This window comes from Cynoglossus semilaevis, chromosome Z (genome assembly GCF_000523025.1).
Source record: "Cynoglossus semilaevis isolate Cse_v1.0 chromosome Z, Cse_v1.0, whole genome shotgun sequence".
Lineage (NCBI taxonomy): Eukaryota > Metazoa > Chordata > Actinopteri > Pleuronectiformes > Cynoglossidae > Cynoglossus > Cynoglossus semilaevis.
In genome coordinates this window covers 2,076,384-2,100,734 of record NC_024328.1, presented here as the reverse complement: position 1 = coordinate 2,100,734, position 24,351 = coordinate 2,076,384, and the positions used below count along the sequence as shown (strand labels likewise).

At 41.1% G+C, this 24,351-nt stretch overlaps 3 protein-coding genes across 3 annotated transcripts in view; 1 reads left to right on the top strand and 2 right to left on the bottom strand.

Annotated features, from left to right (window-relative positions):
* Nucleotides 1-12,559, bottom strand: part of si:dkey-91m11.5 (PH_BCR_vertebrate and RhoGAP_Bcr domain-containing protein) — a 27,299-nt gene extending 14,740 nt beyond the window's left edge. The window contains 2 exon segments of the mRNA XM_008335707.3: nt 1,096-1,283; nt 11,209-12,559. Coding sequence (XP_008333929.3) covers nt 1,096-1,283; nt 11,209-12,559 — 1,539 coding nt within the window.
* A 1,190-nt stretch (nt 12,560-13,749) lies between these two features.
* On the top strand, nt 13,750-17,954 carry upb1 (ureidopropionase, beta). The gene is made up of 10 exons (XM_008335708.3): nt 13,750-13,921; nt 14,805-14,976; nt 15,064-15,151; nt 15,286-15,380; nt 15,457-15,615; nt 16,249-16,418; nt 16,705-16,786; nt 16,897-16,939; nt 17,222-17,376; nt 17,798-17,954. The coding sequence occupies exons 1-10, from the start codon at nt 13,815-13,817 to the stop codon at nt 17,882-17,884; spliced, it is 1,158 nt and encodes a 385-aa protein (XP_008333930.1). The 5' UTR covers nt 13,750-13,814; the 3' UTR covers nt 17,885-17,954.
* Nucleotides 17,955-18,571: 617 nt separating this feature from the next.
* gucd1 (guanylyl cyclase domain containing 1) lies at nt 18,572-23,384 on the bottom strand. The gene is made up of 6 exons (XM_008335710.3): nt 21,619-23,384; nt 21,432-21,516; nt 20,812-20,977; nt 20,638-20,729; nt 20,294-20,535; nt 18,572-20,200 (listed from the first exon to the last, which is right to left on the bottom strand). The coding sequence occupies exons 1-6, from the start codon at nt 21,683-21,685 to the stop codon at nt 20,109-20,111; spliced, it is 744 nt and encodes a 247-aa protein (XP_008333932.1). The 5' UTR covers nt 21,686-23,384; the 3' UTR covers nt 18,572-20,108.
* Between the last annotated feature and the right edge of the window lie 967 nt (nt 23,385-24,351).

Genomic DNA, 24,351 nt, shown 5'->3' with positions numbered 1-24,351 from the left:
GGGGGGAGAGGGGAAGGGGGGAGGGCACCAAGCGCTCCTGCTTTACTCGTTAAATGAGGAGGTCAGTGTGAACTCCAGCGTCTTGCCCGTCAGGAGGCAGACACCAAGTGTGTACATGATATTGGAGAATAACACAGATGTAGCAGAACAGGTGATGGGCAGATGAAGAAGGGTCTCCTTTTAAACATCTGTTTTCACACATTAGTTCACTCAGCGTATCCAGTGGTTTTCACAAACTCCACGTCACATTGTAAATTTCTTCATCTGCTGAGTGGAATCTGAGCCTTGCAACACCTTGCAACTTGGACTTATTGTTAAGTGAACACACTTTGCCAATAAAACCTCTTGTGTACAAAGTCTGCAGAAGTCAAATGACCTACAGTCACTGATGGTGATAAACAGCAGGATCTACAATCACTGGTTACTTCAGTGGGTACATTATGCTGCTAGGGAGTCTGCTATCTCCATGTCATACACAGACATTTAAAGAGCCTGACAGTGATGGACGTGCTTTCTCCTCTTTAAGGCCTCATGTTTCTAGTGCACCATCTTCCTACTGTCTGTACATACAAGTGAGCAATGACCTGTCCCTAATGGTCTGACCTCGACTGTTATGGCAGTCATGTCCTTAAGTTGTGTAAGGTCAGTAAGGTAAGCCACTTTTAGCACAGATAGCAGCTATAGCTCCTGTACACACAGATTAACACAGCAGGACAGCATTAAAATAATTAGCTTTAGCCTCTTGCAGCAAAGATCACTGAAAGTATTAGTGGGATTTTTTGAAAATGCACCAAAGTTTCCATGATCCCTCAACACTAACACACCCAAGTCTCTGTGATGCAGCCTAGTGGGTATGGGATTGGGCCTGTTATCAGAGGATTGCCAGTCTAATCCCAGCAGAGCTGTATCGTATTAAACAAACTCTAGAAAGTCCAACCAGTCTCCTGGTGTCCACTGCTCCTGCTTCAATGACCAATACAACTGCCCTTTCTTCTAATAACAATAATCAGGAACACAAAATTTCTATAGTGACAGTAAAAGTGAACAAACAGACAGGTTGTCCTTGTGTTATAGACAGTCACACACAAGTATTACCGACAGTGTAGATTCCAGAGAACCAGAGGACTGCGTGTCTCGACTACTGCGGCTTTTTGAACGTAGCCGCGGTGAGGGAGGAGGCGATCCACTGTAGGAGAGATGGTGGTGGCGAGGTCGGTGCTCCTCCGTGTGCTCCAGATCATGGTCGTATCCATATGACAGCGGGGTCTCGGAGTAAGGACCCTCTGTGAGACACAAGTCACACAAAGAACAATGGTCACATCGTCGGTCATTAAACTGTTAACTGACACACCAATGACTGAGACATAGAACTAACTGATACATTTTTCTGTTGGTATTTTTATACCAGGACAACAGTGTAAATAAAAGAACAACTGTCTAAAACTAAACAAATTATATAATTTATATGAATATTACAAGGTTCTGCTGCAGTCACTGTGAGCAACCCCCGACTCAAACAACCAACTTACTATTATTATTATCATTCAATCATATAAAACTTGGAAGATGTAGAGCTGGATGATGTTCAAGGACATGCAAATCATTGGTGAATACAGCAATAACAAATGGTTTGCGATGCTGAATTATTTATTTTATAAAAACAACCTGTTTGCTAAGGAGTGCACTGAATCTCTCTGGGGAATCATTTTCAGTGCCAGTGCCTAAACCAGATGTAAAATAGGAGTAAACCAGAAAGGCCTGACATTGAGGCACATCCACAGAAACAGTGACAATAGTGTGCAAACACACACAGACACACACACACACACACATACACTGTCCCTCCCCAGTGAGCTGCATTGACTGCTTAAAAGAGAACAAACACCAGCTCAACAGCTTCTGAGCACAAAAGAAAGTCCATGTGAAAGACCACAGTGTACTTCAGTCAAATTGTACTTCATCAGGTCACGTAAGTGAATGGAGAAAAAACCACAGCAGCTTTCAGCCACTAAGTATCTCCAGTGGTTAAAGAAACAGAGAGCTTAGAAAAAAAGACCATTTAACAATAGTGAACAAACTGGATTTTTTTTAAAAACCCCTGGAGCTTAGTTGGCAGGGGAAATGTGAGAAACTGGGCCTCAGAATAGATTCCCAGTGTGAGTTCACGGCTGCTGAGGTGTCAGACAGACTACGCTACCAAGGAAGTGACCAGTCTGTCCGGAAAATTCAGCAATTCATCTGCTTCAGAGCGGAAACAGGAATTCTGTCAAGGTCATCTTTCCACAAAACAGTTCCTCCTCCCAGTCCTGACGCCCACAGATCCTGACCCTCAACCACGCAGGAGCCTCTGTGGTCATGGTTAGCATATTAGCACACTCCATATAACACTAAGAATAACTACGACTGCGACAGGTTGTATTCTCACGGTGAACCATCACTGGGCTCAACATGAAAGTCCAGTCTTTACTGCTATGTTTGTCAAGAACCTTTGGCTCTTTCCTGCTTTGTCCCTCCACCCTTCACTGTGAAACCTGTCTTCTTGTCTGCTGTTTGCTCTGATTGTGAAACACTTTATAACCTCTGTTTAAAACACGCTAAACACATTAGCTCCGGGAAGAAATCTCTAACTACATGTTACTGATTAACTCAGCAGTGCTCATCACATAGTGGAGTTACTATTGCAGCAACACATAACCAGATGAATAAAAACTAAACTAACTCAATGTGACTCATGTAATATAATCATAATGTGATGACAATATAATTAAAACATTGTAATACATATTTTAAGTGGACAACAGAAGAGTATGTTTGTGTGTTTTTGTGCTTGTGTTTTTTTCAATTTACTTTGCAAGCTATTGTATTATTGAAATTATTTACTTGTGGCAATATAACACAGTTAGTGGCTAAAATTTCACATCTATTTATACCCAAAAAAAGGGGAGTGGAACTGGGGTTGGGTAAAGGTCAAGAGTCAGTGCAAAGGCAAGTCTCAAAGAAAACACAGTGTTGAAATTGATGAATCATAACAATTGAATGAAACTTGAAACACAAGAGGCAAGAATGTACATTTGTTCATAAATCTGGCTTATGTTTCAAAATCTGTAAAACTTTTAGGAGTTTCGAAACAACGGGGTCAATTTAAAAGCCTCCAGTCACTCAGTTTTGATGTAATTTTACTTTTTTTTTTAAAATTGTTGAGTATAGGATACAGATGATATGGCCGTTCTTTCTGTACTATTTTCTGCACATTTTCTTGATGTTGTTTTTTTCCTTTTTTCCATTCTAATGCAAAACATCATCATCGAGCTGTGAAGTATCCCACTGGGGGTGGACAAAGTTGTCAAGACCCATGGTTTCAACTGTGCCTCAGAGCTATAATAAATATGTTTTAGTAGCACTACAAGACTGCTGAATGCAGCTGTTGCAGTTGTAGGTGAATGAGAATTAAACCTCCAAAACCTCCCTAAATACAGGACCTTAATATAGAGCTCAACTGTGCAGTTCCCCTTCTGGAGAATAATTAGTCATCACAAAACACTCTTCCTTCCTGCAGCTTACAGACGAAGGCCGTGTCCAGTGTGGAAACACAGCCGTCCCATGAAGGCAGCACATTAACTGCTGTATTGATGACAAAGCAAAGACACGCTCTAATCCTAATCCAAATAGATGAAGTATGAAGTGACAGATGAGTCCCTATATCAGACTCTCACAGATGTAATCACATGGTGGTCTGATCTCCTGGAATAAGTCCATGCAGAAACACAGGAGTTTAATTTAATTTGAATGTGGTGGTTAAAAATTGACATTGTGTCATTTTATCTGGATCCTTTCATGCTGTCAGTTCTGAAAAAGCAAACAAACAAACAACCTCATCCCAAACTCAATCCCAAAAGTCAAAGAGTAAAGGGGGATATGGATTTATACCAGAGAGTTTTCAGGATTAGAACAGCAGCATCCATAACCGACCAATCTGCCAGTGGGCAATGGTGACATTGACTGATCCCTGATCAGTGTTTACACAGCTCAAAAGGGAACTTGTTGTTCATCAGTCAGCTGATGGGGACAGTTTGGACTGAAGCTCAGCAAAAATAAAACCCCACAGGGTAAAGGGATCGATTCAACATGGAAAATACTGGAACAGGAGATTTATGCTTCAATAATTTACCTCTGTGGGGTAAAAAAGGAACAACGAAGGACAACTTTCCTGTCACCTTCTAATGGCTGTACTGTATAGATCCGGAGAGGAAACATTACACATTAGAAATAAAAGCAGCAGAGGATGCCAATGTGAGATGTTGTTAAAAGGCTAGCACCACTTTATGGCTTGGACAAATGGATTCTCCTTTAGACACTGCTGTCACTGGGGAAACAGTATTGGCAAAGTCAAAATAAAAGGGGGTAGGGAGCGATTATTCTTTCTTTCTTTTTTTTTTTAATCAAAAGCATAACTTTAAAAATAATTTCTAAATGTCTTTCCAAAAATAACTATTCCTGAGTCTGGTTTGAAGGATTTTGCAAAGGTTTCTTTTGGGTTTAACCACAGGGTGTGCGGAGAATGTTCTATGTGCAGTGTTTGTATTTAGAGGCAACTGGTTGCAAACTCTAACGGCTGTGATTTACAGTAGTGAAACGATGATGTCAGTCTTCCATGTGCTGTCACGTTGTCACTGTTGTTGTGCAAACATCATGTTGTGTAAGGAAGTCTATGACACACAGAACCATGAGGTTAAGGAGAAACAACCACATTTTTGTGTTAGGGACATAGTAGAGGTTCAAGGGAAACGCCCAGTAAATGTTGAAATACCCCTTTAATGTAACATCATCATAACTGACATCTGTTATGACAATTACGAAAATGTTGTGCATCTTGCATTTAGATGGACTGCAACCCAGTTACACACCCTGGCTGTATCCAAAGTGTCTGCTGGAATGGGAGGCCGTGGACCACAGTGAAGGCCCATGTCCACACCATCACCACTGTCCGCCTCTGTTCTGCTGTGAGCCAGCCTAAAATTAGTCACGGTCAGTGAGCTGTGCAGGTCAGAAGTAGGAGACCAGCCTAAAACACACCTACTAATCTGGAGTGTGTTAAAATAACTCAGGGTGGTCAGAAGGCTGCTGCTAATGTGCTGCGTAAGAGAGAAAATCAAATAACGGTTTCAGGCTGTGTGAAAATAAACAGACAATGAAGGACATTCACACAATAATTAGACAGATTATTCCACTGCTGCGGGAAGAAACGCTGAACAAAGAGTTAAATGTATTCCTGTCTATCATCATGTGGAATTTTCCTCTTTGAATTTTGATTCTTTGAATTGACCTATTAACTTAAAGCTCCAACGTGTTGTTGTTTAATCAACATCATCACATCATCTTTACAAGACTTGTTGTATCGCCATTTCTTTTACTGCGACACATAAATATGTCTAATAAAACATATTTAGGACTTTTTAAAGAACACATTGGCATACCCTGGTCAGGTGGGTGAAAAAAAATCAGGCTTTTAATCAGATGGTTGCTGGTTTGAATCCTGGCTCTAGCAGCACTGAGGTGTGTTGTTGGGAAACCACCAAACCGTCCTTTAGTAATCACTGTAGTGTTTCATGGATACGTTAAATGCGCAGAGACATTTCCTGTAGAGGTTTGATAAAGTATCAATCCCTCCATCCATCCTTCCATCCATCCATCCATTTTCATCCGCTTATCCGTTACCAGGTCGCGGGGGCGGCAGTCTTCATGACCGCCACCCAAATCACACTGCACCGTACCGGCCCCTCGTGAACCTTCCTGCGGGTGGTGAGTCCACTGGAAGGTACCAACTGCCCTAACTGGGATTCAAACTTGCCCAGGAGGTGAACCCTGGAGTTCCACACCAATGACAGAGACATTGCCTCTGGGCCAAAGCACCACTATGATAAAGTAATGAAAATAAAAAGACATTAATGTTGCCAATTTTGTAAAAGAAAAAAAAAAAAAATTTGTGTGACAGCTGGACGTCAAGTATATGCCTTGGTTACTCTTTTTCAATAAGATCATATTGACATAAATACAAAACTCCCAACGTGGTCTACTGATAAAAACCCTAAACAACAGCAACAGAGACAAAGTCTTCAGAAATATTTATTTACTATTTCAGGTTTATTAACAGGTTATTTCCTGACCTTACCACTGCAGTTAGACCTCATGATATTTCCATTTCTTTGACACGCTCTATCGTCACAACTAATGGCAGGAAATAGAAACAGCTGCAGTTGGGTTCATTTATTCTCTTCACCTCTCAAATTCAAATCAAAACCAGGGAGAGAACATTAAAACTGTTAATTCCGTTCCACAAATATTTCCTCGTCACCATTTACTGACACAAATTTCAAAATAAAACAAACTCTGCTGGCAATGAACAACAGAAGCTTCATGGGTCATGTTTGTTATGCAAGTGATGAACTCATACAACACTTAAAACTCCATCACACACACATACCCAATGAGCAGCTGAGACATTCCATAAACACTTGGCCTGCCAGCCAGCAGCACAGAGGGCCCTTTGAGTGGGACCAGGGAGGGGAGCTGGGAACTTAGGACCAGGGGCCTTAGGTGGAGCACGAGGGAGGATCACTGAGCCCAGAGAGACCCACAGACTCATAAACATGCCAGAGATTTTCCTCCATTAAAGACCTATGGTAACAAAGTGTCAGTAAAAGGGGCAGAGAAACTAAGGAGGGAAGAGTTTTGATCCGTTTTTTAAGTTTTTTTTTTTTTTTTTTTGCAACAGGCTAAAGCGAACAAAAAGCCTTTTCACGGCTCTTGCAGTGTGAGCGAGCAGCTGCTGTGCTGTTCTGATGGTCTGCCAGCTTTTGACCACTTTATCCAGTACACTGCACAGAGGAACAGGTGCTTTTCTGACACACACACACATGCACTATCACACACACACACACGTTGCTTCTTCCCACAAGCACCAACAGCACTGACTGGATTTAACGAAAGAGGGAGAGGCTGAATTCTTTAACTTTCTTTAACTGCTAAACCACAGATGTTGATCCTCAGGTACAATGTTGGGCCTGTTTGAGTCTCCTACATGGATCTCAAGTACACATGAGTCAGAAGTGAGGACCAGCCCGGCTGTGACTTCTGCAGTGGGCAGTGCCTTCGTTTGGGCAGAGCCCGGGCAGCAAAGTTGAAATTCAGCACTTTTAACAAACACTTTCTATTTGATGTCACAGCTAAACAGGAAACAGGAGGATCTGTCAATGTACGAAAACTGTAACAGGCCGTATCATGCCAGCTTAGCTAATTCTGATATAACGACCATCTATTGAACAATTACAAAAGGACTATGAGTTATACTGTCCATCCAGTCTTCCTCCTTTATCTAATGTAATGGACATTTGTTTCCTTTTACCCCACCATTAAGTCCACACCCTTTCGCAGTAAAGCATTAACCATGAGACCCACCAGCCTCATGCACAAGTTTTTATGACTTACAACAGACACAAAAGGCCACAGGCAAGTCTGTGCCATCATGATAATAAATTGTGGCAAATTAGGCCAATCAGAGAGGTGGCCTCCTTAAAGAGTTACAGCTAATCAGAGAATTCATTCACAGCCAGGCTCGACAATGACCTAGAAAACCATAAACCAGAGGATAACGTTTATTCATTTATTCACGGTTGGAAAAATCCCCCGAGTTGTGTCTGTTTTAAGCTGGTAATTACATGCAGTGATGCGTCTTAGTAGCTGCAGGACAAGTACTGGTTTGTTTGTGTTGTTTTCTTACTGTGAATCAGTCACGTTGTCCCAGACAGAGAGCAGAGACAGAATGCCACCATTCCAGACATTAAAACAGTCACACAACAGAGAGGAAAAAGGATGTATGTCAACACGTGTGACACTGTGTGTTAGTGTTCGGAAAAACCACAGATAAATTCTCCATAGTGCATTTACAGTGTACTGCTCAGACTAGGCAACTTTGGCCTAATAATTACACAATACACAGCTCAATGCAGCAGCAGGCCATTTCCCAGCCTCAGGATTAAGTGAGCTTTATTACTCTAGAGTGATTAAAGAGGGAAAATAAAAAGAAAACTGCTACCTTAAAGTCAGCCATCACAACTAAAAATATATCGGTGTAAAATACACATTTTCTGAAATTATCTTCATCCAACGATGTGCAGAGTAATGATGTTGCATCATGGGAATAAATCCAGACTTAGGCTTCTTAGGAAGAAGACGCTAAGCTAGTCAGGCTTCATTACCTGGGGAACTCCACTCATTTTATACATCTAAGGTAATTTTTATGGGTCAAATGGGAGAAAGAAAATGTTTGTCATAATTTAGGGTGTAATGACTTTTTGACAGCATCTGAACATCACTGTAAAACATTTTATATTTAGGTTCTTCAACTAACTAGGTGTCCTGCTTTTTAATGCATTTTAACATTCCTGTTCCACAGCCTAATATGATTTAATTTTCAAAGACTGTAGAAAAATGTTTTGTGTCCAGTGGCTGTAAGTCCATGGAGGAAGCAACCAAAAAAGTAGAGAAAGGTATTTTAAAAAAGTGGCTTATAATTTATTTATAAGATTGATGAAGATTAAGTGGTGCTTTGGCCCAGAGGCAACGTCTCTGTCGTTGGTGTGGAACCTCAGGGTTCACCTCCTGGGCAAGATCGAATCCTGGTTATGGCGGTTGGTACCTTTCAGTGGACTCACCACCTGCAGGAAGGTTCAGGGGGGTTGGTACGGTGCAGTGTGATTTGGGTGGCGGTCATGGAGACTGCTGCCCCCGCGACCCGGTAATGGATAAGCAGAATAAATTGGATGGATGGATAAAGATTAAGATATAACTGCAATACCTTTTATTTATTTACTTTTTAGACTAGTTGCAATAAATTGTGCTACTGCTCTCCAGTACTAGAGAATACAGTGATTTTGTAATTAAAGGCAGTTTTACCCTGTATATTTCTAAATTACCCCATCTTAAATCGACACAGAAGTATTAAATGCATTGCTTTTTTTTCTCGGTTTTAACAGATTACTGGTGGGCCAGTTAGTTTGTTCGTTAGATAGCTATATAGTGCATATGTTTTTAAGTAAGTGAAAGCACTGAGAATAAAAGTACCATATGAAGTGGATGTAGACCCTTCAGTCATCCTACGGTGTGCCAAATTAGTCTTCATGCTGATTATATCACAGACTATCTGCCTGTTCCCTCACATGCTTTGCAACGAAACGCTTTAATCTGGATCATCCTGTGCAACAACACAACACTCTGACATCATCTGACCGGCTGTAAACCGCACTTTTACTTCAGCTAGAAGCATCACACTTTTTTTCTTCCAAACTCCTGGAAACACAGCATCACAGTGCTCGTGTTCTGAGGATGTGGTTCTATTCAGTAACAATGCGAGTCCTCATGTTGACAGATGTTCCTACAGAGGAACACTCTGTAGGAACGCTCCTATCTCGCTTTCTGCCCTTGGTTTTACCAGGCTGCGTGCACTATTCTCCTTATTCCACTTTACATTGTTGCATTGTTAACATGTCAATACCCACAATCAATGAATGATTCTCCCATTGTGTTCGTATATAACAACAGGAAACAGTAATAGCAGGCGTTTTCACTGGAAGTAGACTGACACACTTCAAACCTTCTTGATCCTCCTTTTATGAAATGAGTTCACAGACATTTTTTTCCCCTCTTATACCCGCCCCCTGTAACAAAGGGACTCCCTAAATTTATCACGCTAGACAAAGCCTTTTTAAGTTAATTGGACGTCAACAGTGATTCAAGCTGACATGAAAAAAAAACATTCAATGAGGACTGGGTCGAGGAAAAGTGAAGCCTCAGGGCAACCGCTGTCTCAGTCAACGACCTCTGGTAGAATGTGGCAGCACTCAGAAGGCCAAGAGCAGAAGGGGATAAAAAAAATGAGCATGGACAGAAAACACTGCTAAGAGAAGTGAAAACACATTGGGTGAAGAAAAAGACCGGTCTGTCCAGCCAAGTTAACACTCACAGTTTCAAATGTGGAAAACAAGCCAATTAAGTTTTCTTCATTTTCCTTTTGTACTTTTTTTTTGCATTGGCATCGTTTTTATTGAATAACAGTGTCTTTGTCTACTTAGTCGTGGCTACAGACTGAAAGACCGTCATGCCCCCCTTGGGGACAGAAATGTTTTCACGCCCTACTCCCCCCAATCTGATGGCTACATCAGATGGGGTTCTTAGCTAAAACGTCCTAAAAAGTTTGTCAATACAGCCATAATTTAATTTAATTTAAATTAATTTAATATGAACATGAGATGCTTTTTAATATGCAATTAAATATTATATTCTTCATAAACAAAAAAATGTTTTTGTCAAATTTAGGAATGACAGACTACCTCAATTAATTATAAATAATCATGATTAATTCTTCTTCTTTTTTTCCTTCAGCATTGTCCCTTTTTTCAGGGGTTGCCACAGTGAATCACTGATTTCCATCTCTCTGTGTTCTCTGCATCTTCTACTCTGACTCCAACTATCTGCATGTCCTCCCTCACTGCATCCATATATCTCCTCTTTGGCCTTCCTCTTTGTCTCCTACCTGGTAGCTCCATCTCTAACATTCTTCTACCAATGTATCCACTGTCCCTCCTCTGCACATGTCCAAACCATCTCAATCTGGCTTCTCTAGCTTTTTCTCCAAACCTTCCTGTTTGTGTTGTCCCTCTAATGACCTCATTCCTGATCCTGTCCATTCTTGTCACTCCTAAAGAGAATCTTAGCATCTTTAACTCTGCCACCTCCAGCTCCTTCTCCTGTCTTCTACCTATTGCTACTGCTTAGCTGACACGCTTCTATCACAGATCACTCCTGACACCTTCTTCACCATAATTATAATATATATACCCCTCACTCAACACAGATTGTCTGAACCTGCACTTGGACTGTATCACTCACAGCACTTGAAATCCCTTTGTACAAACTGTGAGTAAGCAAAGGAGCATTGATTCCAATCAAATGTGCTAAATGTATACAATAATTACTGTGTGCAGCTAAGATCTCAGTAAGCTATTCTGAATTCTGATTTAAGGCCAGCACAGACATGTTTAGATGCATAGCTGAGAACATTTTAACAACTTTTCCATCAGTCTACACAGACTTCTCTTCACTTTGAATCCTGAAAATCAATGGTTTCACCAGCAGATGTGCAGTGTATCTTACCAAGATCTCCTTGAAGGCTGTTGTCATGAGAGGTTCTGCTTGATGTGGTGAAGTCCCCATCACCGGGCCAAGTCTGGCCCATTTTACGAACCCCCATGACGGAGGCATCAGACCCTATCACCTGCTGCCTCAGATGCTTCTGTGAGAGGGGTGTAGGGGGACTGCTGCTCTCCAAGGACCGCTGCGATGGGGAGCGGCTCTTTTCTCTGAACATCTGATAGGCAGTAGGACTAGGAGACACGTGGCTGGACTGGCCTGAGGAGAAATCCTCTTCACTAGATGTCAGGTTCTCATTGGAGCTGCAGTCTGGTGTGTAACCTCCTCCATCATCGAAGCTGCCGGGAGAGTAGGATCGCCTCGGCCAGGTGAGGGGCATGTCCTCTTCTATGTTGTCCCGAATATGGATGACTCGGGTGTCCCCATCACTCACCATTCCCCCCACGTAAACACTAGTGTACGGCTGACACTCTGGTGCTGGTGGTCTGTCAGACTTTGTCCCAGAGGAAGCATGATACACCCCATCTTTCAAATGGTGCTGGTTGACTTCGATGTCATCAAAGGATCCATTCAGACTACAGTTCCCCTCTGCAGACCCCCCTCTCTGAACACACCTTCTGTTCTCTCCTGCCACAGATGACAGGTTCCCTGGGAAAAACTGCAAAGACCTTTTTCGTTCGAACTGCATGGCCTGGCTGCCCAGGGTGCTGATCTTGTCCGACACCTCCATGTCATTGACTTTGACCAATCCGCGCTCGTTATGATACTCCATGTTTACATAGAACGGCTTCTCCTGGCTGCTAACCGTGGACATCACTTTGCCATCAGCAGCTGTGTGAGAGTTGGTTCTCCTGATCTGCTCAAAGTTGGATCTCAGAGCTGCCACAGACCCTGGGCCCACTGGGAATTGTGGAATCTCAGAGTCCTGCTGCACATGTGACACCCCACCCTTTTGTTTGGCAGAGGACTCTTCATCCTTCTGAATGTCTGGGTGTGGTTTACATCTATCTGTCTTCACACACCCTCTCTGCTGCTGCTCTTCCATGGGTGTCTCACCTGTGTGGGACCTGTGGTTGTCTGGACCACCATCAGGTAGGTCACCACCGGTCTGTGAGTTCCCTTTAAATCCCCATCTATGCCCGTCATAAGACTTCTTCTCTTTGGCCAGTAGAGTCTGCAGATAGATCATGCGAAAGCGCTCCTTGTTCACCCCCTTCTCCAAATGTCTGATGGAGGTCTTGCATTTGTCCAGCTCCTGCTCAATGTCCACCATAGAGTTCAGCTCCATGCACGGAGGCTCTGACTCTGGGAACTGAGCTCTCCACGCATCCACAAAGCCCACAGGTTCAACCATTTCTAATCACTGATACACACACACAAATAAATGTTCATTAAGGATGAAGAGTCGCAGATAAACATCTGTGGAGAAAGGCGTGGACTTTAAAAGTTAAAGCCTCCATTCGGAGAATGTAAAAAAAACACGTCAATCTCTGCAAACGAAAAACTCCGGCCACGACGAAGGAAGGTCGTAGTCCCCTTTAAGTTTCTAAATAAATGTCAAATTTGAAAAAAAGTGTTTTCTTTAACGAATTCTTCTTCTCCTCTGCTCCCGGTTTCTCCTGCTCCTCTCCCTCTGTGTTTAGTGTCACACTGAACTCCTGTGCTGTTTTGGCTTTTCGTCAGCACAAAGAGGAGGAGCCGCATGGACTCGAGTGAAGCATAAACACACACACGAGCGAGAGAGAAAAATCTGTTGTTTTTAGAGTTCAGGGGAAACGGAACCTTCCGTAGAAACACCTTTAGCATTTTAGGTAGCCTACATATAATTTTAAAAAAAAGTTTTTCAAAGGTGATGAACACTAACGGCAGAACAGGACTTCATCTACCAAATCTTATCAAGTGTTACGGGTTTTATTTCCAAACACACACAGAAATATCTAAAAAATAAAGCTGCTTCTATATCGTGTTACGTAGTTAATTACTACAGATAATAAATATATAATTAATAATATTAGTTATTCACTCCTTGTATTTTATGTAACTCCACACTTAAGCAAATACACCAATTTGAACGTGGTAATTTCTCGAACTTCGCACTGAGGCTCACGTAGGTGAACCGGGACTCAAGAGCCTCCTGGTGGCGCTGGCCGGTAATAACTGTCTATCCTTTATAACGTGGCTCATCAGAGAATTTTATATTGAGCTATTTAATGAATGCATCATAATTAGGGTGGCAAAAAAAATCTAAATAAGTCATACTAATGCCCACGTCAAAAATGTGATAGTCATTAATATAGCTATATTAAAATTGGCGTTTTTATTGTGTTTTTAATGTGGAAATGAAAACTCTTGTGATCTTGTGAACTTCTTCAGTACGCTGAATTGACGTTATCTCTGGCCTAAATCAATGTCATTTTTAACGAAATAATTTTTTTACATTCGTGATTACAGTGCAAAACGCGCCTCCTAGTGGAAGTTAGACAAATATGACTACACGCTGACCTGAAGGCAGGGGCGTGGTTTCGACGTTATGAAGTCTGGACTTAAAGACAGACAGACAGAGAAAAACAGACGGCAACAGACCGGGAGGATAGTGATTGACCAAAGCAATGTCTGCAGGTGGTGAGTTCGAGTCTCTGGAGGAGATTTTGGAGCGACATGTACCTGAAGCACAGCTCAGTGAGGTGAAGCGTATTCTGTTCGGAAAGGAGATAACGTAAGTCCGGATATGTCAAATATATAAACATTTCTAATGTTAAGACCAAAAAACAAAACAAAACAAAACTACTTAAACAACTTTGCCAAACGTCTGCAAAGGGAAGTTATGCAAAATGAAACTGAGCAACGCAAGATTCATAGAGGAGAAAAGCTGAGACGTCATAAACAGTGTCAAATAATTGTTGCATCGACGTTAATGCGATACTTCATGTGATAAGATTAAATGCATATGTACAGAACGAACACCGAATCCAAAGTACGCTGGACAGTCTGACGCACGTTGGTGAGTTCGAGGTTCACATGTGGTCAAAGTACAAGTTTTCCCCAGCGATAGTAACAGTGGCACTGCAGCTATAGTGGTTAATCCACCAATGTGACTTGATGTGACAAAAGGCTGCAAGAAAACAGACAGACAGACAGATAGACAGACAGACAACTTGGTCGACATGCTTTGATAAATGGTCAGCCATTTTGGCCCACATCTTGTATCCAGTGGTCCACATGAAAATGTGGGCTCTGGGTCTCAACCAAAGCTATTCTTATTCAATGTCACTGTTTATTCTGAGTCAGTTATTGTTGTGTTCAGTGTGTGATTTTTGGCTAACCAACTCAGTTACCTGTCCTGAGGAAGAATCGCTCACTGACAAGACTCAACAAAAAGGGAAATCTGTCTTTTTCATTTTCTGCTGATGTGGGCTACAAAATAAAGCAGAAGTCTCACATACATGATACAGGGTCAGTGAGTTGGGACACAGGACAAAATGCCCTAGCAAAGCTAAAAATCAATAGCAAAAAAGTAAAAAGTAAATTAATAGCCAAATAACAACAATGTATGAATCAGTGTTATCTTACATGTTCAAAATGTACTATATGTGGCACAGTAAGCTGCTTTTGCCGGAAGAGGCTATAGAAACTGCCAAAGAATGTAACTTCGAGCTGAAAGGTTATGGGTTTGAAGCTGCTCCGGAACAACTGAGGCTACCCAGGAAGATCAGAGTGGGACTCATACAGAACCACATTGTCCTGCCCACATATGCTCCCATCCTGGACCAGGTCAGGATTCTGGTTATCAAATAAACCAAATTGTGCAGCCCACATTGGTTTGTTTCATTCTAAAACTCCTGAACGTCCATACCACAGATTAATGCCATACACCAACGGGTCGGTCAAATGGTCGAAGTGGCAGCCATGTGTGATGTGAACATCATCTGCTTGCAGGAGACCTGGAGTGAGTTCTTAACGACACTGTCTTCTAACTGCTTCATGTGGTCTACTTAAAGGATCCCACATTTGAATGTGGACTGCTTTCATCAGGTTTACTGTAAAAGCCACACCAAACTACTTGACTCTCCTCTGTTACAGCCATGCCTTTTGCTTTTTGCACACGTGAAAAAGCACCATGGACAGAATTTGCTGAATCAGCTGAAGAAGGAAACACCACACGCTTCTGCCAAGAGGTGAGTTTCAGAGAACTACAAGTCTGATTGCTTTGATTTTCTGCAAGTCTTAAAAACTCTACACTTCTCTTATCAGCTGGCCAAAAAATACAACATGGTCATTGTTTCTCCAATCCTGGAGCGAGAAAAGCTGCACAACACTATATGGAACACGGCAGTGGTCATCTCTAACTCTGGGAATGTGCTTGGAAAGACCCGGAAGAATCACATTCCCAGGATTGGGGACTTTAATGAGGTTGGTGTGTTTGGATACATAGCATAGCTTCTTTTACATCTTGTACCTGAGTGATGTAGTGATGTAGACATTTTAGTCATTGAACACAGACTTTAACTTAAAGAAAAAAAAGTGTAGTAAAAAAAAAACTTATTGGCAAAATAAAATATCTTAAAATCTAGAATTTACAATTTGCACACGTTGTAGTTGACCACAGTTGAGGAAAGAGGAAACCACAACTATTGCTAAACTAAAGTGAAGACCTAAAACAGAAAATAGTAAAAACTAACTCAAAGATACTAGAGGTTAGCATTTGTAAAGTTAGCATAAAATACAAAGAATGGTTTCAAAACATTTTTTACATCCAAAATTGAGAAAAAAGCAGGAAGTGTTAGCTTGAAATAACACACTTACAGACAAAGAAAAAAACAAACAAAACGAAAAAATATACCTTAAAGGTATTAAAAAATAAACTTAAACTTAAGGTCCGCTAAAGGTGGAACAAAAACAATCTTCAGTTAATGAAGCTATAAGTAAATACTTACAACATTATAGCAACATATGTAGCTGCAGGTTAACAGAAAAGTGTTGGAAAAGAATTCACTTTGTCATAGAAAAGTTCTCACTACCATATTTACCTTACACCATTTACAGTCCACATATTATATGGAGGGCGACACTGGCCACACAGTATTCCAGACGGTGTTCGGCAAAATCGCCGTGAACATCTGCTATGGTCGCCACCACCCTCTGAACTGGTTCATGTACAGCATTAACGGAGCCGAGATCATCTTCAATCCCTCAGCCACTGTTGGAGCGCTCAGGTAAATGTTTAGGTATATTCTTTTTTAATTAACACAAGAGTCAAACTCAGAAATTAGTCGGAACTTTTTTCTTGAATTTAACTTCATGTGGCTTTTATTCAATAAAGGGATGATATAGGGTGTGTAATTCATGTGTTTGCCAGAATTAGCTTAGCGTTCATAAGTGTCCTAAATTCGAATTATAATTAGTTAACCAAAATGGTGTCTCCTAGGAAACCATAATTAGAACTACTTTAATATTTCAAATCTGTTATTGCTCAGTGGTCATTATTATTATTTTCTACAGTGAGCCCATGTGGCCAATAGAAGCCAGAAATGCAGCCATAGCAAACCACTGCTTTACATGTGCCATCAACCGAGTGGGAACGGTGAGTGAAGTCTGACACAAACTGGGGAAAAACTGTATTCACAGCTGATGACACCAGGTTTAAAAACTGTGTTCCTACCCTATCAGTCATTTGTTTTTCTTTTTCTTCAGGAGACTTTTAAAAATGAATTCACCTCAGGTGATGGAAAGAAAGGTATGCCTTTTCTTTTATTCAGAAAAGTTGCTGTTATTTACCCAAAAAATGAAACATGAATCAAAAGAAACTGTGAATATGTTATAAGTAATGGTTGTAAAAAGAACCACATAAAGTTGCACCTGAAGAAATCATGAAATATAGCCCTGAATTATTACAGAGCTTCACAGCTCATTAACATAATAGTGTATGATTTAATTATGGGTTCTTACACACAGTGAAGTCTTGATGGTTATTTTTAAACTTCTGTAATATTAAAGTCTGCTTTACTGACTTTTGCAGCTCGTAACGACTTTGGACACTTCTATGGATCCAGTTACGTGGCTGCTCCTGATGGCAGCCGCACTCCGGGCCTCTCTAGAACACGTGATGGACTGTTGGTGGTGGAAATGGACCTTAACCTCAACCGACAAATCAGTGATATATGGAGTTTTAAGGTAAACCTCACATTTAGCAAAGTTCAACAGTCCTGAAACATCATAGTGTAAACTATCTAACCAACACATGATGTAGTAGCATCTTCTGTAAGACCAAAATAATCCTTGTAAAAAATCTGACTCACCATGATAAAAATGAAGATGATATAAACATAGCAAGAAAACTAAATTTTACCACAAAATGTTCATTAAAAATATCTTAAATTTATTTTAACCGCAACCAGGGTAAAATTATGTAAATGATAGATAAATGATGGACACAGAATTACCCTAGTGATGAACCTACAGTACGTCTACTCTGGAACTGTCAAAAGACAGAGACTGAAAATCATCTGGTTGGCAATTTAAAGTTAGCGTCTTCTAGCCAAAAGTTAGCTGACGTGTGAAACCTAACTGGTACCACTGTTATATCTGTGTGCAGATGACTGGCAGATATGCTGAATATGCAGAGGAACTGAGCAAAGCTGTACAACGTGACTTCAAGCCCAACATAGTGAAGGAGGAGTAGAAGATCCACCAACACTGTTTTCTCTCTACTGACTATTATAGTATTAAACGTGTTGATTTGGTAAGAGATACATGAGTGCCAGTTTTATTTTCTTGCAATAAAAACAAGACTATTTGAATCCCACATAAACCAATAACAACACTGAACAAATGATAACAATTTAAACTGTTTATTTGTAACACAATAATCGCAGTTCTATATTTCATTAAAAAAAAAAACTTTAAATGTGCCATTCCTTTTCACCCTAAAGAAGAAGAAACCACTTCCATAAGATTTATTTTCACAATTAAATTTTTCAACATAAAAACTCTGGTATGAAAACTTTAGTGCAAAATATGTATATACATCATACAGACATTAAATGGTATTACAAATAACTGAAAATGATAACCTGACATTGTTCACAGGAGTGAGATGACACCCCAGTTTTCACTGCTTACAGCAGAAACTTCAAAATTCACTAAATTCTTAATTACAGTTAACAGCCAAGTGGACCTCATTAGGACGTGAACAGTGATTTGCACAGAACTCAAAAACAAAAAACCACAGATTCAACTTGGACCATGCCTTGAATGTCCGGGGACTTCAGGCACTCTCACAATTGAATCTCATCAACGTATATTTCATTGTGTATGTATTTCATTCCTTGAACTTGAAGTAAACTGGGTACACAACATGGACAACTTTTTTTCTGTGATTCAGAATCTGAGAAAGAAAACAACCACTGGACCGGGATATGACTTGGAACTTGAACTTTCCACACTGACTCTGACTCAAGTCTAAACAGGTTTGGTGACTTGTACAACAGTTTTTTATTGGCAGGATTACTCTCACTGGACTAGAGCTTCTTCTTCTTTTAACTTTGACATAGATTAAAACAAAAAACTCAAAAACCTTGAGGACTTGATTCAAAGACACAGAGACAAAGAGTCTGATGGTTCAAGTCAGAGTGCATAATCCTATCACACTGGTTAAACTTCATGTATTCTTCTTTCCATTTTGATGATAATACTCAAGTCTTGTTCTAGGACTTTTCTTTGGAATCAGAACCATTGTTAAGTAGTCTATTGTTCTTTCCCGCACTTCTATCAAACTGGAACTTTACAATCATCAGCGTCACTTCAGAAATTGTAAGTCGAGGCCTTTCAGTTGTGTCTTATCACTTTCTACACAAACCGGTTGTGTAACTGTGTCAGGGCCATAGAAACCTGAGAAACTCCAAATAAATCTGATATTTCACTGCATTGAAACATTAATCACAACAGAGAAAATTAAAGTACAGTATGAGGTGATTATGATTGTAGGTCCATCCACAGTAGCAGTGGCACAGCTGATGAATGGGCAGCTAAACACGTCGTATAACCCAAAACCTGAGACTTATGAAACTGAAGTTATACTTCTGACCTTTTTTACTTGAAGTTCCAGCTTTCACTCCTCTGAGATTTTTATAACTCAATGAGAATTTAGAATTTTCTCTGAATTTTCCCTTTTTACTCTCAGAACCTTCTGATTAAAGGTAGAATTTGAAATTTCTTACGGTACGACTTCCTTACGGGGGAAAGTTTGCTTTTCTTTATCATTCCCATAGAGTATTTGCTGCTTAAAGTCATTTTTTATTATTTATTATTACTCTCCAAATTAATCTTAACCAAATCTCAAGTTTTTAAAATCCATTATCTCGACCTCAAGATTTTGATCTCAATCAAAGAGTTGATGTAATTGCACAATTTTGAAACATCTATGTAGTAAAATCCCTATTTTTTCTGGTAGAGTTGAGAGCAGCTTCACCTTTGGGGACTGACGTCACTCCTTATACAAAATAGATATCATCTCCTGACAGTTCCTATCAAAGGTCCTGAAGCTTATGTTTCATTTACTACACGTGTCAAAACTCCTTTTCTCACAGTTTCAGATATTATAGTCTATTAATATGGAAATGCAGTTTTTAAACTTTAACATATTAGTGTTTTTAAAAACCATTCTAACGTCCTGTTTGTGTGAAGAAACAAAAACAACAATACATCCTCAATTCTGTCATGAACACAAAGGTTGGACTGTACAAGAGGGAATGAGTGTGAAGATTCCTCCATAGGTTTTTCTTTTCTGGAGAGCAGGGCAGCAGACACCTCCTGACTCCAGGCTAAGATCAAGGCTCTAAGACAGGACAGCTGCAGCAGCAGCAGCAATATTATGAGAAGCAGAATAAACCCAACGTATGTATCCATCAACTGTCCTTATAGACAAACAGGATGTCTTCGTCTGTGCCATAACTACATCGAGCCTCCTCAAAGTTACCAACACTGGTGCAGCACACCCCTAAAACAAAGACAAAATATATAAATACATCAGAAACAGATCGGCTCTACAGTGCTTTTGGAGGGTAGAGAGAGAACATCTAGAGTTACTTACTATCAGAATAGGCAGGATTGTTGTAGAAAATGCTACTTGTTTTCCTGTTAAAGCCACATACAACCACAAAGTGACCCTGGTAGTCCGGCTTCCTGCAGAAACACTTCTGACCGGCGGGCATGAAGCAGCAGTATTTGACTGGTGAAGAGCACAGCTCACACGTCAAGATGACAGCGTTCACTAGCACTATGGCAACGTGGCCCTGTTCCAGATGAGACTGGATTTCCTCAACAGTGACTGAACTGCAGAGACAGAAAACCATTGACACATTTAACAGGTCCTTTCAATTTGGGTCAATTCAAAATAAGCATATCCAAACAAATGGTAAACAACAGAATACTCACCATTTTTTCAACACCACGCCTTTGCTGTCAGCATTCAAGAAGAGCTCATTAACTCTGTCTTCTTCTGTGTCAAAGTGTTTCTTATAAAAAGACTGAAAACACAGACACAACAGACACTGTCAGAGAGAGAGATTCAAAACTGGAAAAAGAAGTACTGACAACTCTGGTACCTACCTGATTCCTGAAACCCTTATCCACACCTAGAGTCTGTGTGCAAAAGCAGTGTTTGATTCCTAGATGACACATGAGGTAGGCTAGATCGATAGTCCACACACTCTCTGTCAGCTGAAGATCCCAGCATGCTCTCTGGAACTCCTCATCGTGGACTGGATGAAGATACCTGCAGGTGAGAGACAGACTGAGCCTCACTCACTAGTAAATACAGAGCAATATATGTAACAGTGTGATGATGGCTTATTATACTGTATTTCATAAGCGGTACTGTTTACCTTTACATTTTCAGCATTTGCCCAAGGCTGTTTAAAATATCTATAATTTAATAATTCAAAACACTTTAGTATTCGGGACAGTGATGGACAACTTTATATGTGCTGCAAGAGGGACATTTTCAGTGACAGTGATGTCTATGTGCTAATGAAACATAGTTGCAGTGCCCTGTCTTTCTGGGCAGGGGTAAAGACGTAGCTGAATAGGCTAACAACATGCTCTGAACTGGAAGTACAACGTTAACAACCAGGCTCAAAGAAACACCTGGAGCAGAGTACATGATTTAACCTCTTAAATATCATCATATCTTAAAAAAAAAGAAAGAAAAAAGAAAAAAGATGCCTTACTTGAGGACCATCTTGGAGCAGGCCAAGCCACAGTCCCAGTGTGACAGCTGCCGAATGATCGGAACATCCAGCCGAACGTCATCATCTATGGAGTGCGGTGGATTTATTGTTAATTATAATCACAAAATGGTGACGCAGTAATTACAATACATCTGAATTGTTTAGTCATTATATGGCGTTGACTCACCTGTCATTCTGTTATGTCTTGACCCCATACAGTCTGCTCGCTCTTTAGAACAGTGTTTTTTCCTCATCGATGAAAACTGATGAAAACTGTCTTTTGAAAGACAGCGACTTTAGCCGCTAACGCCGCTAACTACACGTTTCTTGCAACATGGACCACGTTCGGAAATCCAGCTTAATAAATTGGTATGACGTTTAGACGATAGTAATGATACTTTAAACACTAGTTATGTCAGTTTTAAACTAGCAATTGTGGGATAGCTGCCGTTGTTTTGCTGTAATCAGTCTGACCTGACTGTCAAGCTTCGGATTCTTGTGTTCAAAGTGATGCTGCCACCGTGCGGCTCGGAGGACTAACCCTCTAGTAAATGTATAACCTAAAAAGATAAAATTATAAAAGAGAGAAAAAAAGAAAGAAAGGCTCATCTTCCTCCCACAGCTACCAAAAAAATTACAATACTTCATATGGCTAGTCCTCTTGTCTACATATCTATATAATATACTAAACATTAAAAAAACGTAAATATGTATAGGCTATATAATGCTACACGAGTATTATACATCTGATAATAAATCAACTGTTGTAATCAATGAACAAAAAGGCAGACTTTCACCTCCAGGGCAAGTGCCAAACTAATGTCTAGACAATATTAGATAAAATGAAACATGAAGAGCATGAAACCAAGACCATGGTTAGTTTATGTTCTGTTAATTTTCTTCAACACGGAAAAAGATACAATGTCACTTTGATCCAAAAGTACCTCAGATATAGAATCTGTATAAAAGAACATTAATTCACAGACACTTTGGCATCCTCTTTGTTACTAGCACAGTTCAGCTTAGAATAAAACTGTTTATACATCGCCTTTTTTCAGTTTTATTTTCCTGTTTATGAAGTCTATTGTGTCATATTTATACAGATAAGACAGACACCACACACAATATACGAAGGGATATGTGTAATATATTTTCTTTTCTAAGACACAACACGTTAACAAATACTAATCCTGAAACAGTCTTAATTTGTCTTCAGTGCTGATTTTTCAAGTATGAAATGAAGGCATCTACAACGAACTGTATAAAGTACCAACACCCCCAAGGGTAATCTTTGAAACCAAGTTTAATAAAACAAGTCAACAATTGCTGTCAATGGGATCCAAAATATTTTCCTAATTTTTTTCCTATTACTTCTGAGGGTACGACCATTGATACCGTATATTCAACATACTATAAGTACTATGAAACCTTAACTGTTTTCATATGAATCCTTGTCAGAGAACAGTAATAACCTAATATTTACCTTGGAGAGAGCCAGGTATTAGGACTGTGTATGTGACCCCCTCCTGTCTGTGCACTGGCTTAGTTTAAATAGAATATGTTTTTTACCTTGTATTAAAGTGCATAATCCCCTCCTTGAATCGCAACCTTAATGTGGTGGAGGGGTTTGAGTATCCGAATGAACCTAGGAGCTACTGTATGTTGCTGGGGGCTTAATGCCCCTGGTAAGGTCTCCCAAGGCAAACAGGTCCTCGGCGACGGATCAGATAAATAGTGGTTCAACCCCCCCTTGATGAAGAAAATGATTAAATCAAAGAGATTCCCCACTCTGGAGCAAGGCCCGGGGTTGGTGCTCGCAGGCGAGTGCCTGGTGGCCGGGTCCTTGCTCACGGGACCTGGCCGGGCTCAGCCCGAACAAGCGGCGTTAGCCCGCAGGAAGGCCCACAAGGGGCCGGTGCCTTGTGATTTGGGTGGTGATTATGGGCGGAGACACCTGGAGGGGCGTGATTGGGAAGAACGGCCTCCCCGATCTAAATCCGAGTGGTGTTTTGTTATTGGACTTCTGTGCTAGTCACAGTTTGTCCATAACAAACACCATGTTAAAAAACATAAGGGTGTCCATCAGTGCACTTGGCACCAGGACACCCTAGGCCGGAGGTCAATGATCGACTTTGTAGTCGTGTCATCTGACATCCGGCCATATGTATTGGACACTAGGGTGAAGAGAGGGGCTGTGCTGTCAACTGATCACCACCTGGTGGTGAGTTGGCTCCGCTTACGGGGGGCAAAGCTGGATAGACCTGGCAGACCCAAACGTATCGTGAGGGTCTGTTGGGAACGTCTGGCGGAATCCCTGGTGAAGGGGGCCTTCAACTCCCACCTCTGTGAGAGCTTTGAGGGAGGCTGGAGACATCGAGTCTGAGTGGACTATGTTCTCCACTTCCATTGTTGGCGCAGCTGTCCGAAGCTGCGGCCGTAAGGTCTCCGGTGCCTGTCGTGGTGGCAATCCCCGAACCCGGTGGTGGACACCGGAGGTAAGGGAAGTCGTCAAGCTTAAGAAGGAGTCCTACTGAGCCTGGTTGGTTCGTGGGACTCCTGAGGCAGCCGACAGGTGCAGACAGGCCAAGCGGACTGCGGCTCGGGTAGTCGCGGAAGCAAAAACTCGGGTCTGGGAAAAGTTCGGGGAGGCGATGGAGGAGAACTACCGGTCGGACTTAAAAAAATTCTGGCAAACCATCCGGCGCCTCAGGAAGGGGAAGCAGTTTCCCACCACTGCCGTTTACAGCTGGTGGAATATTTCGAGGATCTCCTCAATCCCACTGACATGCCTTCTGCAGAGGGAGGCAGTCAAAAAGCTGCTCGGTGGAAAGGCGCTGGGGGTGGATAAGATCCACCCTGAGTACCTCAAGTCTCTGGATGTTGTGGGGCTGTCTTGGTTGACACGTCTCTGCAGCATCGC